General features: G+C 34.9%; 1 protein-coding gene across 1 annotated transcript in view; it reads left to right on the forward strand.

Moving 5' to 3' along the window:
* The first annotated feature begins 5,100 nt into the window (after nt 1-5,100).
* Nucleotides 5,101-18,870, forward strand: part of LOC127871198 (uncharacterized) — a 173,464-nt gene continuing 159,694 nt past the window's right edge. The window contains exon 1 of the mRNA XM_052413941.1: nt 5,101-5,670. Within this exon, the coding sequence (XP_052269901.1) occupies nt 5,333-5,670 (338 nt within the window). The 5' untranslated portion in view covers nt 5,101-5,332. The remainder of the gene's footprint in view (nt 5,671-18,870) is intronic.

Genomic DNA, 18,870 nt, shown 5'->3' on the forward strand with positions numbered 1-18,870 from the left:
ATCGCAATATTGACATCGTTCCCTGGCCCCAGTTGAAAACATGTCCCATTATAAGATCTACCCCTGCAACTTTATTTAGGACTTTGACTTTAATATCATACTTGTTCATGTGTTTAAGAACAAAAAGGTCAGAGACATGCCTCTTTTTCAAAAAAAAAACCTGAAGTCTGTAGACGAGTTATAGACATTAAAATGAACAGTTTTTATTTTTTCCCCAAATATGTCTCTTTCGCACTCGATTTTCCCCTTTTACCCAGCGTCCAGCGTCTTCCCCTTTTTCTAAAAAAAACCTGTGACTGGCAGATGACCCCTTTTGATTTTCAGGTGACTAGGTCAAAGGTCAAGGTCACTGATCTGAAGCATTTAATTGTTTCTAACGTATTCACACAATGGCTGCCACTACAACTGACAGCCCATTTGGGGGGCATGCGTGTTTTACAAACAGCCCTTGTTATTTTTTTAGATCTATTAATCAATTATCAAACTGTGTATTTTAGAATGTTTATATGATATTAATATTTAATTGTTTTGTAAATTAAATTTGTATCAGGATATTGTATTCCTTGCCTAATAAGAATTCAATAGTCTGACGGCATATTCATGTGTTGATGATTGCATATAATTTTAATTTATTTTTAATGGTTCAAATAAAGCAATTGTCATCATACTTGCTATACTTTCAACAAGTCTAAAAAGAGAGCAGACCTGTTTACTTCTACAGATTCGCCGTAGTTACTACGGATTATTTGGCTAAACTAAGCACTACGGATTTGTACTGAAAAACTACGGACCCATCGATCAAAATGGTCAAATTTCAGTTTTTATGTCCCCCCCTATAGTAGTGGGGGACATAGTAGTGGGGGACATATTGTTTTTGCCCTGTCTGTTGGTCTGTACGTTGGTCTGTTGGTCTGTACGTTGGTCTGTTTGCGCCAACTTTAACATTTTGCAATAACTTTTGCTATATTGAAGATAGCAACTTCATATTTGGCAAGCATGTGTATCCCATGAAGCTGCACATTTTGAGTGGTGAAAGGTCAAGGTCATCCTTCAAGGTCAGAGGTCAAATATATGTGGCCAAAATCGCTCATGTTATGAATACTTTTGCCAAATTGAAGATAGCAACTTGATATTTGGCATGCATGTGTATCTGATGGAGCTGCACATTTTGAGTGGTGAAAGGTCAAGGTCAAGGTCATCCTTCAAGGTTAGAGGTCAAATATATGTGGCCCAAATCGCTTATTTTATGAATACTTTTGCAATATTGAAGATAGCAACTTGATATTTGGCATGCATGTGTATCTCATGGAGCTGCACATTTTGAGTGGTGAAAGGTCAAGGTCAAGGTCATCCTTCACAAGGTCAAGGTCATCCTTCAAGGTCAAACATCATATAGGGGGACATTGTGTTTCACAAACACATCTTGTTAATCGTACTTTCGCTTATTTTCGGTCTTAAAGGGTAATTTATCAATCATAATCATTTTGGCCCTTGCGTAGTAAAAAACGTTGGAATTCAAGCCTCCCGGGGAAGAGTGCTGAAAGAGCTTGTCGAGTCGTCACCGGACGACAACTGACTTGCGTATTGGTTCGCAAATTTAGCCGAATATATACGATTTTACGTTGCTATCCAGTATACACATCTCTCTCTCTATTGCGGAGAATACCGACGATAGTCGATGTATCCGGATTGAGCACGCCTGTTTTTACACACGTCCAAGATGGCGGCAAGCAGACGAGAAATTGCGATTAACGGCGAAAATAATAAATACCATTCAAATTAACAACGGATATCATATGGTCATTATGGAATAATGTAATGCGTGTGTCAATTAACGCAACATACTACGTTTGAGATTTAACAAAACATAAACAAATATTTATCGGAAATCTGCACAGTGAATGTGCGTCACGGAAACGAGTGTTGGAAAATTGGAGTTTAGTCTACTCACAAAGTTAAAGAATTTATTATAATAAAATGAGTATCGTTTGAAAATGGAAAGAGACAAATATGATTTGATTTATATGTTAGTGGATCTGTGAATAATCAGATGCATATGCATTTTCTGCTTTATTATGTTTGTTACGCTGTACAGTTTAATGAAATAGCATTGAACTGAGATCAAGTGCAAGATATTGAAAGGTAAACAAATAAAATATATTATTTTAACTCCATTTGATACATCATTAACACAACAAGAACACTAAAGGATGTTTGTCAATATTTGTTTATGTTTTCCCCTTATGGTATTTAATTTTTTTAAATACTGAATTAAATTAATAGCTACTCTTTAAGAGCTTATGATCAAATGGTGTATTTAAGAATCTATAGATTATTGCAAGTTTAATATGCATGTGGATGGATATTAACTAAATATTGTCTTCATTTAAAGAAGACATTGAAACAGCACTTTATAATATAAAATTCTGTCAAACATGCACTTAAAAACACTTTTCTTTTGTTACTTATAATCATATGTATAATGCTTAATGTCTCCCAATTTATTGGTTTATCGCGCTATTTTTTCCAATTTCATGGTTTATTTTCCCAATCCAAATGGCACAGGCTGTAACAAATCAAAGCAAAAAAAATCACTTTACAGATTTTATTATTAGCAAGTAAATTCATCTAATGCTTTATGTGCCGATAAACTGATATGTGACCCAGTCATGGTGTTTTAATGCTCAAAATGATTGAAAAGTTAAAAACTACTGACAACAGCCCAAAACTACTGAGAGATGCCCTCCATACTACTGAGAAGCAATCGGTAGGGTAAACAGGTCTGAGAGAGATGTTGATGTTATTTGTACTAACTTTTTAAGCCCACGGTAGGGTGGCATAAGCAGTTAATTGCCCGTCAGTCGGTATGTCTGTCTGTCAGTCTGTCCGAAAACTTTAACATTGCCGACAACTTTTGCAATATTGAAGATAGCAACTTGATATTTGGTATGTATGTGTATCTCATAGAGCTGCACATTTTGATTGGTGAAAGTCAAGGTCAAGGTCATCTTAAAGGCCAAATTAAATATATTGCTATAAAGTGGTGCCGTAGGGGGCATTGTGTTTCTGACAAACACATCTTTTGTTATCTCTAAAACATTCATAGACAGTGCTCAGACATCTCGACATTTGCTTGGGATCCCCATTTTTGCAGACAACATCCCTGAAAATCGTTGACCCCAGTCATGGGTACACCAACATTTCATATGAACTCTGCCCTAGGTCAAAAGTCAAGGTCATTGTACTAGACAAAATGAAACTACTTTCTCCACAGCAATTAGATTTTCTTATTATTGGGTAGAATAAACAAGCATGGTTTGAAAGAGTATTAAGTGCAAGAACCAGGCCCCTAGGTCCGAGGTTAAGGTCACTGTTCAAGGTCATATGTAAAATATGTGAAACCAGTCCATAAAACGCTGTTCTTTAAAGAGACCTTCTCAAAGATGTGTGCATGTATTGAAATTTGTCATTAAACGCTTTATATTGATAAATGTAACCATTGGATCTAAAAAGCTCTAGTAAAAAAACTAGAAAAAAATTAAAGAAATAAAAAAATTACGCTCAACTCCAGGGCTCGAATCACTGACCCCTGGAGTAAAAGTTTATCGCTTAGCCCACTCTGCCATCCATGCTCATTCTATGGTTGTTATATTTTAAACTGTATGTAAGCAATCCTTGTAGTTTCACAAAATATAACGACAGCAGCAGAACTCTGCAAATTATTCAATTGTTTTGCGTTGCAACGCTTGATAATGTTCACATTTTTAAATTGTCAAAAGTTGCATATAATGGATATTTTAGAGCACGGTAAATGTTCAGTATTACTGTTTCCTCATACATATCATAACTACAACGAAAATTTGCAAAACTGAAACATTTTTGTTTAATTTTGTCTATTTACCGAACGTGAAAATGTCCCTTTAAGTAAGTTTGGCTAGCATATGAGGCAGAATTTTACATTCTGTATAAGTAGTGACTATATTGTATTGTTTAACAAGTATTCTTTACAAAGACCCATGTCAAAGTCACAATTCAAGTTCAAATGTCATAACATAGCCAATCTGGAACTAGTTTTAAATAAAATGTACCATTCTTCATACATGCCATAATTTTTCAGACCAATTCCGGGACATTGAGTTAAATTGTCCGGGACTTTTGCCGATTTTCCGGGACATGTATAAAATGTAGCGATATTTATAGACATATGCATTTTTGGTACGTTTTTTTTTTGTTTCGCATCGTTAATTGCAAAAGTTCGAAAGCCTATCCAAAATACACTTGATCTATTAATGTCAAATTAAACATTAGTACTTCCGTTACTAGATACAAGCCACGTGTTTTCAGTGTAAGCGTTCTAAACATAGATGGTGACGTCACTGCGTTATTGTTATTAAGACCGGTGTGTAACGCGTAGTTGTTGATAAGCCTTTATTCATTTATATAATTAATTTAGGTTGACGTTTTTATATGCTTACTTGTTTACTCAACTTCTTTGTCGGTTAAACGTGCAAACATAAACTGCTTTAAATTTTTTACTCAGCGATGTTGGACTTCAGATGTGTGAACAACTATCCTTTGCCCTTACGCAGCGGGATAACAACCACATTAAACAATGCCGCCTTTTCGGTTTGACCGCGAAGGTGAGACAATCGATATGATAACAGGACCCCTGTTAATTGATCGATTTTGACACGTAGGGTAGTCTGCCTATTCGGGTAGGCATTGTCATGGTGACGCTGCAGAAATACACAGATTCGAGGTGCAGTTAAGCCTAAGATAAGGTACATGTATCTATGGATTTTGTAAATTTCCGGGACATTTGACAGATTTCCGGGACAGCGGGACAAGTTCTTCATTTCCGGGACTGTCCCGGACAATCCGGGACGTATGGCATGTATGCATTCTTATTAACCTGGCAGTAATTTGTACTTTATGTTTCGAAACTATCTTCATTGTAGACTTCTATGCTTTAAGGCAGTTTAAATTAGCAGTTTATGTATTCAATGCACTTCTTACAATTTCATTCCAGTAGGTTAAAAGTAAAGTGACACTCACTGTACATGTTCTCACGTGACAGTTTACATCATGACGTAGTGAGGCTGGTCACTAGTCCCACACAACTGTGTCGCAAAGAGCTTTTAGGGTTATACGTGGGACAATGTTTTACAAGTTCACATGCAATTTTCTGAGTCATGTTAAAAGTGTTAAATGTTGATCAAATGTAAATAGTATAAAATATATATGTATGTATATTATGTTTCTATACTGATGCAGGTTTGTTTGTAATTATAGTGTCAGAAAGTGACTTTGTTAAAACCAGTGAATTTATAAAATGGCAACAAGTTCTCAGTCTTCAGTTGAGCTGGGTTTGCATGAAGTGAAGGACTATATTTGTAATGCCTGTGAAGACCAGAATAATGTTGCGACAAGTGCTGATTTCTATTGTAAACAGTGTGAACGGTTTTATTGTGGAACCTGTATTGATCCACATGGTAAAGCCTTGGCTAAACATACTACATTTGGAAGGGTCGAAATAGATAAATGGCAAGTTTCAAAAAAGGTGGTGGATTTTCTACAAACTTGTGATGTTCATAAGGACCATAAAATTGACCAATTCTGCAACCTGCACAAACAGCTGTGCTGCCCTCAGTGTATATCTGATCAACACAGGTATGTAACTCTTCAGTTGTTCAGTTATTATTACAATATGATTAAACAAATATTATTTACAAAAAGTTAGGCTTTTAAACCCATACTCATCACGATGTAAATCCAAAGAAAGAGTCGTTAATTCAAAGTTCATGTTCATTTTCAAACCCACTAACGGGTCTTTAAATTAAGAATTATTATATATGATTATATTGGGAGATATATTTTAATGTTGAAACTCATCATTTCAAACAGAGAAAAAAATGCGGGAAGTATTGATGACTGAACTATTTTTCTGTGAAATGATGTTTTTATGCGCTCCTTCGAAGAAGAGGGGGGTATATTGCTTTGCACATGTAGGTCTGTCGATCAGTCTGTCGGTCGGTCCGTCCACCAGGTGGTTTCCGGATGATAACTCAAGAACGCTTGGGCCTAGGATCATGAAACTTCATAGGTACATTGATCATGACTCGCAGATGATCCCTATTGATTTAGAGGTCACTAGGTCAAAGGTCAACGTCACGGTGACCTGAAATAGTAAAATAGTTTTTGGATGATAACTTAAGAACGCATACGCGGCCAACAGGGCAAACTCTGAACAATATAACTGAAGCAACTGGTCTGTAATCCAAAATCTAAAATTATCAATCCAATGAAACATCATCATTTGAGAAAAATAAAGTGGATCAGTAAAAATATTATCAGAATATGAGATTTTTTTTGTATATTTTGTATAATAAATATTGTGTAAATGTTTAATTTTGTTGATTAATATAAATATAAGCTGGACAGGGGAGGTAATACACTATTATATCTTTCTCATATACAGGGGAAACATTTGCAATAAGTTTAAATTTCATGTTTAATAAATAGAGGATATGTGTTCATGTCAGTGTGAGGTCATTTTTTTTTCATTGTCCCTTGACATATTGCTTTTATATTTTGCATACTTGTTTCCCAACATCACCCCAACCTATATTTCTCCCCCCCCCCCAATCTCAACCCCCCCACATTTTTTTAAACATCATCTAATAAATTACCACACCCCACAGTATACATCCCTCTCACCCCCCATCCCCCCCCCATTTTTTTAAACATTAATAAATTACCCCACCCCACATTATACCCCCACTCACCCCCTAAACCCCCTGCCACCCACCCCCCCCCCCTCAATTTTTTTAAACATCTTATAAATTACCACACCCAACATTATACCCCCTCTCACTCCCCCCTACCACCCTACCCCACAATTTTTTTTAAACATCTTATAAATTACCACAACCCCACATTATACTCCCCTCTCACCCCTACCCCCCCCGTACCCCCTTAATTTTTTTTTTAAACATCTAAAAAATTACCAAACCCCACATTATACCCCCCTCTCACCCCCACTTACCCCCCCTCCCCCAAAAAAATTTTTTTTTTTTTAAACATCTAATAAATTACCACACCCAACATTATACCCCCTATCATCCCCACCCCTCCTACACCCCCACCCCCCTGAATTTTTTTTAAAACATCTAATTATTACCACACCCCACATTATACCCCCCCTCTCACCCCCACCCCCCTTACCCCCCCCCACCCCCCCAAAAAAAAAAATATTTTTTTTTAAACATCTAATAAATTACCACACCCCACATTATACACCCCTCTCAACCCCCACCCCCCTACCTCCATCCTCCTCCAAATTTTTATTTTTTTTATTTTTTTAAACATCTAATAAATAACCGCACCCCACATTATACCCCCCTCTCACTCCCCCTACCCCCAACCCCCCTCCCCCCCATTTTTTTTTAAACATCTAATAAATAACCACAACCCCACATTATGCCCTTCTCACTCCCCCCTACCCCCCCCCCTACCCCACACCCCCACCCCCCCCCTAAAAAAAATATTTTGTTTAAACATCTTATAAATTACCACACCCCCACATTATACTCCCCTCTCACCCCCACCCCCCCTACCCCCCGTACCCCCCTTAAAAAACAATATTTTTTAAACATCTGATAAATTTCCACACCCAACATTATACCCCCCTCTCACCCCCCACCCCTCCTACACCCTCCCCCCCGAATTTTTTTTTAAACATCTAATTAATTTCCACACCCCACATTATACCCCCCTCTCACCCCACCCCCCTTACCCCCCACCCCCCCAAAAAAAACAACATTTTTTAAAACATCTAATAAATTACCACACACCGCACATTATACACCCCTCTCAACCACCACCCCCCCTACCACCCCCCCCCCCCCCATCCCCCCTCCAAATTTTTATTTTTTTTATTTTTTTTTAACATCTAATTAATAACCGAACCCCACATTATACCCCCTCTCACTCCCCCTACCCCCCAACCCCCCTCCCCCCCCCAATTTTTTTTTAAACATTAATAAATTACCACACCCCACATTATGCCCTTCTCACTCCCCCCTACCCCCCTACCCCCCCCCTACCCCACACCCCCACCCCCCCCTAAAAAAAATATTTTGTTTAAACATCTTATAAATTACCACACCCCACATTATACTCCCCTCTCACCCCCACCCCCCCTACCCCCCCCGTACCCCCCTTAAAAAACAATATTTTTTTAAACATCTAATAAATTTCCACACCCAACATTATACCCCCCTCTCACCCCCACCCCTCCTACACCTCCCCCCCAGATTTTTTAAAACATCTAATTAATTTCCACACCCCACATTATACCCCCCTCTCACCCCCACCCCCCTTACCCCCCACCCCCCAAAAAAAAAACAACATTTTTTAAAACATCTAATAAATTACCACACCCCACATTATACACCCCTCTCAACCACCACCCCCCTACCCCCCCCCCCATCCCCCCTCCAAATTTTTTTATTTTTATTTTTTTTTAAACATCTTATTAATAACCGAACCCCACATTATACCCCCCTCTCACTCCCCCTCCCCCCCAACCCCCCTCCCCCCCCCCAATTTTTTTTTAAACATCTAATAAATTACCACACCCCACATTATGCCCTTCTCACTCCCCCCTACCCCCCTACCCCCCCCCCCTACCCCACACCCCCACCCCCCCCAAAAAATATTATTTTTTTTTAACATCTAATAAATTACCACACCCCACATTATACCCCCTCATTCCCCCCTACTCCCCTTTTGACTTTCAAAATGTCATGAAAAAGTAAATGGAATTTATTTCTTAATTATTTGATCAGTTTTGTAAATCAGAAATACATTTTAATGTCTTTTTCAAAAATGAGTTATTATTAAGCCGAAATATGATGTTCTATCAACTGTACATAATGTTTTCATACTGCAGGATTGGTACTGCAAGGAATGCAAGTAAATTTATTACACCTCAGGCTTTGTTAATAAATGTGCTCAATTGGCTCTATGTATTTGTTCCAAGGGTTATTATTATCTTCACATTTATATAGCTCTCTCTGTTATTATATAACCAAGAAAATTGCATTGCTGTTTCTCCTTAAAATAATACAGACAACACATTCCATAGAAATTTTCATTTGAACTTAAACTGTAAATAAGAGGGAAACAAAATAATGTGCAAAAGTTTACACCATTTTGTTTTGACAATACTTTGAGTCTTTTACGAAATTATAAAAATAAAATACTATTTTAAAAATATACAATTACATAGTTCAAAAGTTGTTTTCTATATATAATTAATCTTGCGAGTAAGTTATATACAGTCAGCAGAGTAATTCTACTAGAACAATTTAAATCCTTGTTACATGTACTATTTAATTCTTTATACGGCTTTCACTTAAGAAAATGTTCAATGAAATAAATCTAGGTTTCTAGGTATTTTGTGTCTTTTACCTCAATATTTTGTTGGGGCTAATGTGAAGCCAATGGACATGATACAAAACCTATGAAGATTACCGCCATACAATGTCACATACAAAATAATTATCACATAACCCATGCGTTTTGAGAGAATAAGATTGTTTAAGCTCTTTATTATATAAGTAAAAATTTATCATGTGAAACAAGGACAGGTTAATTTTTACTCCAAATGTATGATTTGATCACACCTAAAAGAAGAAAACACTAACATGTTTTACACCAAATATTGAACCCCTGACCCTTGCGGTTTCTGTGTTGATAGGGATTATCAAATAGTACATTTATCTATATAAATCAGTTGACCACTGAAGCGCAAACAGTTTTGACCACGGAGACATGCTTTGAGGAAACTTAGCAAAAGAACCACTATATGGTTGGCATGCAACGTAACAAACCAATGGGCCTTGAGGTTTCAGATAATGATTATATTATTTATATTTATAAGCAAAACTGTTGTGAGTAACCCCTAGTGAGGGCAAATTTTCTGCATGATTTGAACAAACTTCAAAGAGAGCCTCATAACGATGTTACACACCAAATATTGAGTCATGTCCCGTGTGTTCACTTTACAAATATAAACACTAACTCTCTCTGAATAAAAAATGAAATGATTTTATAAGTCTATAACTCTCGGTTTCTTAAATGAAATATTCACGTTTTATGTACTAGAACTTTCACTACACAAAGTTTGGACCAAGATCAATTCAAGCGCAGTCTGATCAGGATCCTACGTGTTCGCTTAACATCTTTAGAAGCACTGACTGAATGACAATTATGTTGAACATGTTGGATCAGCTGATCATACTGCTCTTTTGGAGCCAAAATGGTCTCAATCCCTAAAGTCCAATTTTCTGTTACGTGGCTCATTTTTTCTCATGATTGATACAAATTATCATGATATAAAGTCTGTTGTATATTAAAGAGTATTTTTAGTGTGCATATTCCACCCATGGATGAAAGTTACAAAGTTGGTTGTTATTTAAAGCTATTAAACAATGTAAACAGTTTTCAAGTCTTTGTTATTTAAGTCAAATGCATGCTATATTTGTTATAAACATACATATGATATACACTCAACAAAAGTTTTACGACCACTATAATACACTACACACCTGGGGACCGTTTCTTAAAACTACGTACGTTCAAAAATCATGCGTAAGTGCAAAACTTTCAGTTAGTAGCGTTTCTATAAACTTTGTAAAGTTACGTTTACCATATTTTTGCACGTAAAGTTACGTGTGCTCAAAGGCTCACGTAACTCAGTAATTAAGCGTAAATATGGCGGCGTATGCACCATATTTCGGAGAACCGAATGTCGACTACGAAATCTACGAGCGCAACATCATTTTAGTTAATTTAAACCTTTATCTATATTAAGATCGTGGTAGGGCATGGAAAGATACTGAAACGGAAATCCTTCGTTGATTGTGCAGGATATATTGTGTACGATGGTGGATTGGAGTTTTGCTAAAAGAGGAAATTTTACATGTTCGAATCGATTGTTGTTATGATTTGTTCGATTTTCCTTTTGACATTTCATTCAACTTTCGTTTTGAACAAGGCTTTACCCATCACAAGACGCCAAGTTGAACTCAACGAATGTGATGTTTGATGAGTGATAGAATTGATTCATTGTAAACAGGGGTAAAAGTATACTTTTTCTGTAAGAATTATGTATTAGCATTGTATAATCTATGTTTTTGTAAATAGTTGCATTTATATTATACTGCTGTGTCAATGAATGACAATTATACAGTAGTCTGTGCTAATATTAATTCAATTAATTTTAGCACAGATAACTGTATAATTGTCATTCATTGACACAGCAACATAATATAAATGCAACTATTTACAAAAATGTAGATTACTGTATACAATTTTAATTGATATGTCAACAGCGCTTCTTATAAATGTGTATACGATTGTCACTTTATTGTTGAATTTTGCACATTTGCAGTTTAAGCAGCAGTTCTGCATCAAGATCCATTTCTTTGGAAATAATATCATGCATATATCATTTTGTCAAAACTGCGTAAAATAAATTATACTGTAGAGACTGTGATATACAACCTGTCGACATGTTAGCTCAGTTGAGTTAGATTGGTCTTTGTCAGCTGTGGTACTACTTGAAAGTTACCTGGGTACTCTTATGAATGCTACAATATACCCTGGGTACAGAAAATATACTTAAACATACCCAGGAATACTTAGGCTAAATCTGCTGTTGTTGGCTCTATTTTCAAATTCACTACAGGGGAAACAAATTCAATAAGTTTAAATTTATTGTTACAGATTTGCCTCCCTTGTAATATATTTAAATTTTACCAAATGTAAGGCTAACTGCATTTTTGTAATGCATACTACTACTACTACTACTACTACTACTACTACTACTACTACTTCTACTACTACTACTACTGCTACTACTGCTGCTACTGCTGCTGCTGCTGCTGCTGCTACTACTACTATTACTACTACTACTTCTTCTACTACTACTACTACTACTACTACTACTACTACTACTACTACTACTACTACTACTATACTACTACTACTACTACTACTACTACTACTCTACTACTACTTCTACTGCTACTACTATACTACTACTACTACTACTACTACTACTACTCTACTACTACTACTACTACTACTACTACACTAACTCTACTACTACTACTATACTACTACTACTTCTACTACTGCTCTACTACTATACTACTACTACTACTACTACTACTACTACTACTACTACACTACTACTACTACTACTATACTACTACTACTACTACTACTTCTACTACAACTACTACTACTACTACTACTACTACTACTATACTACTACTACTACTACTACTACTACTACTATTCTTTTGCTACCACCACCACCACCTACTTCTACTACTACTCTATTACTACTACTACTACTACTGCTACTACTACTACTTCTACTACTACTACTACTACTTCGACTACTACTACTACTACTACTACTACTACTACTATTACTACTACTACTACTACTACTACTACTACTACTACTTCTACTACTACTACTACAACTACTACTTCTTCTACTACTACTCTACTACTACTACTACTACTACTACTACTACTACTACTACTACTACTACTACTACTACTACTACTACTACTACTACTACCACTACTACTTCTACTACTACTACTACTACTACTACTACTACTTCTACTACTACTACTACTACTACTACTACTACTATTTCTTCTGCTACCACCACCACCACCATCACCACCACCACCACCACCACCACCATTCACAGTGACAAAAAACGTATTCAGTGACAAAAAATGGACACATTAAATGCAGTTTGATTGATATGTTCAAATAAAATTGTTATGTCATAAGAAGTTATTTGGAACCTTTTTTCTTTATAGGTGGTCACACAGATTGACAGAAAACTATCAACAATCAATTTTTTTCCAATATCTTTGAACACATTTCTTTAAACTCTATACTGTGTTTTTGTACATACTGTAATGTCCATTTATACCATTCAAAGTTCTACACTAATGCAGTAAACCCACTTTATTTTATCTTATATTGTGAAAAGCAATGCTGCGAATTTTCTCATTTTTTGTACATTCAGTTATTTTATACCATTTTTTGTTGGGAAATATTAGAATAAGGTATACTGTCTTTATTATTATAAGTAAATGTATTTTTTAATGTTTTAAATCAATTAACTTGTACAAATAAATAAGAAACATAAAATAGACAATGTTTGTGTTGTGTAGAGCATTTACTTCCATTGCAATCAAATAATTTAAATACTATTAAATACCATTTTTGTTTCTTTACTTTTAACACCATAGTTATGCATAATATTCACATTAAGTTATTTGTCAAAAAGATAACTTATAAGACAATATAAATTCAAAAGAAGTTGTTTGTTTTGCACTAAATAAAGCTTTTTGCGGACATGTATGGTATAAGTGTATGTGTTAAAAAATCAATTGAAAAAAAAATATTGAAGATTTGAACTGAAAAAAAACAACAGATTTAACATATTCTCATAATAATGTATCTTTCCCAAACACATGAAAAAACATTTGAATAGCACAATTTTTACTGATTTTTAAAAAAATGTAATAGAAATTTAATATCAAGTATATGGGCACATATTTTTTAATAGCATAATTATTAGGAACTTGCAAGAATAAATTGTGTCATCCTGACATGATTCAACCAGTAAAATTTAACTTCATAAAAATAGGAACATTTAAAAATGGTTTGCTTTCTCCCTGTGTTCTATCTTATCTATCTTTGTATACTGCCAATCGCTCTTTCGAGCATTATAGGCAGAGGGACATAATCGAGTCCGTTTCCTGGGAAGAACCAGTACTAGGTGTCTATGGAGGATTTAATGAGAACGCACCCCGATTGGGGTTCGAACCCATGAACTCCCGATCGCTAGGCGGACACCTCATCCACTACACCACCGCGATCTTATATATGTTTTGTTCATATGTACATTAAGCCAGATGTGTAAAACTTTTCCATGAATTTGAATTGATGCATAAGTTTCCATTAGTGAATGGCATTATGTTTAAGTATATTATGAGTGACTGAACTTTTTCACAAATATTTCAGTCATTGTGTTGGTAAAGCATGTTAACTGATTCAGGTTTACACAAGTGCACGCTTTTCATACCAATTACTCCATACCAATGACCCAGGATGGATCCTAATTTCTCAAATTTTGTATTTATAACTAATCACAACTGGTACATACCCTGACATATATTTTACCAATCCATGCATTTTTTTTAAATATTGAACATAAAATAAAATATAATTATATATGTGAAGAAGCATACTTTATGATAATTGCAAATGCGTATTGTCTCAAATTAATAGAAGCATACATGAACAATGTTAATTTATCACAGAAAAAAGATTATCATTTTAAATGAATTTGTGAGTGAAAATCAGTTGTTGTTTTTTTTAATATTTTGCACACAAGTATAAATATAAACATGGTAAAAACATGATGTTGATTGTTATAAAATTATCTAGAAGTGCAACAAGTGAATACAAGCTACATAGTTTGTTAATTCTTCTAAAACCATACTGTACTTAACTGTACATTATCATTGATCAGTAAATATGGAATGAGTGATGTATTGGACGTCATCATTGATGACGTTCATTCGAACGAATGATAAAGGGGGCTAAGTTTCGTTAAGTTGAGGCATATAGCCGCGATTTGAGTTTCTTGAAAACTGGCCGAACACGTTTGCTGAAATTTGACATGTATATGGACCAGAATGCGATCTACCTGTTGGCGTAGGGGTTATACCTGGCAAAAATCAAGTTTTCGAGTATTTTGTGTTTAAACTTTTTTTGTGGGAACGGGCACGCGCTCAAATAAACATTGTGACGTCACTTCACAAACAGCGTTAGACATCCGCCATCTTGTAACGCGACAAAGAAACTCAGTGTCATTAATTCAATAAACACAGAAAAATATGATTGTGTTTAATAATCATTAATACAATATCTATATTTTGTGCAGCGGATGTTTATTCAGACAGATACGGCAGAATTATGTAAGTATCTTTGTGTACTTTACAGTAGATTTGATAGTGGTAAACAACTGCGTACCGGTAAAGTTCAATCTAGCCGATTTTACTACGCAAGAAATTTAAGTATCTCACTGGCAAAATGAGCTTGACACATAAACAACAACCGGATCCGATTTACATCCACATAATATTGTGGGAATCCGATGCAATGCAAATTACTCATGTTTGATAACGTTTGATGAATTCGTTATATCAATATGCATTAACATTCAAGGGAAATAATTTTTAATTGAAATGTGCGATTCAATGACAGTGTTATATTGGGATAATAAGTCGTTTAGCCGTTATCATGATAAGTATATTGTTTGTTGTGTTTCATTTTCATAAAAAACATACTTTTACTGTTTTTTCCTTAAAGTAAAACAGTTCAGTAGTCATTATATCTTGAATTTTAAATATTGAAATAGATGTCGGATATTTCATATTTTCGGACGTTGCTACGTAAGCTAGTTGTCAACATAATTATTAATATACTGATTTACCTTTTACGCATACAGTTGTGCAACTGTTGTCTACGTAATGATACGCTATTTAATGTCTATAATGTCTTCCTGCCCCTGATGATAATAAGTCTTTAACTCAACAAACCCCAGCAATGTCAATGGTCTGTCAACATTAGAAAAATATTAGCTAAAGAAACTTCAGCGTACAATTTATATAGTATTGACATACCTGTACGCTCAAGCCAACCCTGTATCGAAAGTCAACCAGAGTGGTAACATATTTATGTCACGCTATAAATCAAAGAATACTCATTTTCTTGGATACATTTCTACATATATTGATGAATGAATATAAATTACTGCACCGAGGAATATTTTAAGGTTCAAATGTTTCAAATGCATCTTACAATAGATGAAAATAACTCTCATCAGTCTGAAATTCACAATTTTGACACCATTGTCGCTTTGTCCAAGACTAGTTTTAATTTGGATACTTTCGAACGACCTTGACATTTTTTTGCTGAAATTGTAAACATCACTTTCGTTTTGTGAAATCTATTATTTGTGATTAACAACATAAGTCTGGTGGATTATAAAACTGATTTCAGTGTGAATCGGGTAGTTTTAAATATTTACTTTTAGTTTGTATTTACACTACAATTTGTTCACAAAACAAGCCAGAATATTCTAAAATACCGGGAAATGTCATTCTGAATTTGAAAACACTTGAGCACATGGTATGTTACTAAAAGTAGAAATACCATCATATGACCGTGAAATCTCGGGAGATTCGCATTTCAAAAAAGTCTGTCGCATCGCTGTTTTTCTCCATATGTAAGAGCATAATAGATAAATTTATAATGTTTAAGATAGTAGTTTGTGAAAGAATGTATCAGTTAAATGTGAAAAATGTCAATCTTTCCAATCAAGTGATTGATATGGGCCAATAACTGCATTTAAAAGCTGTTTTGGACCGGTCTTTGTTAACTGTCCACTTTTGGGCATTTTCTGGTTGACTTTCCTAATGGGGTTGGTCCATAACTATAAAGTCGCGCCAGTCAAAAGTCATAAAAAGCGACATTTAAAGTTATGGTAGCCAGAATTAGAAAAATATGTACAACTGAGCAATCAATCATGACAGACTGATGTCTCAGGTTAGTGCAGTGATTTTTCCACCAGATTCTCACCAAGGTGATCCCGGTTGATTTCACCACAATTGAATATATGTCAGTACACAAATAAATAATACAGCAGGTAATGACAATCGATAAATGTCTTAGTTTTAATTTAATTGTTCGCACAAATTTGGACACTCTTTGTGTCTGAGATATGTTGGGTTAAATGACCTTTACAACAAAACATACATCTCTGAATCTGCGATACATTACAGTTAAAGTTTAACACATGTAAAATACCAGTATTCAGATCTGAAAATATCCTTAAAAACTCGTATGGTATGAAATACATATATCTTGTGATGTATTTTCATTTTAAATCTTGAATTTGATGACTACTTCAATTTAAAGGGATCTTTTCACGCTTTGGTAAATTGACAAAATTGAAAAAAGTTGTTTCAGATTCGCAAATTTTCGTTTTAGTTATGATATTTGTGAGGAAACAGTAATACTGAACATTTACCATGGTCTAATATAGCCATTATATGCATCTTTTGACGATTTTAAAACCTAAAAATTATAAAGCGTTGCAACGCGAAACGATTGAATAATTTGGAGAGTTCTGTTTTTGTCGTTAAATTTTGTGAAACTACGAAGATTGCTTATATAACGTATAAAATACGTCTAGTATGTGTACTCGGCGGAATAGCTCAGTAGGCTAAAGCGTTTTTACTTCAGGACTCTGGCAGGACTCAAGGGGTCACTGGTTCGAAACCTGCTCCGGGCAATGTTCTTTTCCTTTTTTAAATTTTATTCTTGATTTTTTACTGGAGCTTTTACGATCCAATGTTTACAATTATCAATATAAAGCATTTAATGAATAAGTTAAAAAATGCCAAAATCTGTGAAAAGGCCCCTTTAATGACGACAAGTCGGACATGCAGTTAAATATTTTAATACGTCTATCGTGTGACATAATTTCATTTAAACTCTAGATTGTAACGACATTAGTCTGACGCGTGCGGCGTTATTTTGTTTAACAGTAAAACAAAAATTAAGTAGACTATCAAAAAAATACAAAAAGTGTACTTGTAAATAAAAACTCCTTCATTCCGTATAAAGATTGTACGTTACAGCAGAGCTCCAGATAACTTTTCTGAGTAATTTGGTTAATACCCACTACTTTTGAGTTCAATTGGGTATTTTCATATTCAATTGGGTACAAAAAAGTCGGTACCCACTACCGGGTACTTTAATTGACAATTGGGTACCTTTGTTTTAAAATTGGGTATGTTCATTGTCTTAAATTCTCACCTGCTTACCTGAATAAGCTGGTTGTAGTTCCACTCTTAATTGATTAGTTTCAGAGATTTTGTGTAATTATGTAGATGTATCCATAATATACAGTCTTGATTTTAAAAAAAAGTTCAACGATTTTTTCCACCAGTTTTCTTACAATGTTAGCACTGACAGCGATTGCCTCCGACATAATATCGTCAAGAATTAGTTTCACTATATTTTCCGCTTCTGATTTTGTGTTGCCTGCGGTTAAATATCTTAAAATTGAGTTTCTTTGTTCCTAGGATACGATGTTTCCATTTTTAAGGCCTCACGGTTTCGACATTTTCACAACAATAACACGTAGTCACAAAGACACTTTTTTCCGTACATATTATTGTGCGGAAGGTTATACTGAAAGCACTTGGACAAAGCGGAAAGAATCCGGGTATTTCTGACCAGGGTATTTCCGGGACAAATTTACTCGTTATGCAAAGGAAAAATATGATATGCGTAATCGGCAATTTCAATTGGGTTTCGGAACGCATGGTTTTATTTTTCTATGCGTAATCGGCAATTTTACATTGGGTATTTACACAAATGCGCACCTTATCTGTAGCTCTGTTACAGTATTCTGTGAAACAAAGTCATTAATAAAACAAAAAAATATGTTTGACCACAACGGTGGCTAATAATGTTTACGAAAAATACAAACAATATAGATTTATCTATTACATAACATGTTAGAATATTATCATGCATTTATAATCACTCATAAAGAGATTTCAATAAACAGTTACATGCATAGACAGTTTTTTTAAGCCAGTGTCTTTTGAATTCAGAAAATAATCAAGATAAACCATAAAATTGGGAAAAATAGATAGTAAACCATAAAATTGAGAAAA

This window comes from Dreissena polymorpha, chromosome 3 (genome assembly GCF_020536995.1).
Source record: "Dreissena polymorpha isolate Duluth1 chromosome 3, UMN_Dpol_1.0, whole genome shotgun sequence".
Classification (NCBI taxonomy): Eukaryota; Metazoa; Mollusca; class Bivalvia; order Myida; family Dreissenidae; genus Dreissena; species Dreissena polymorpha.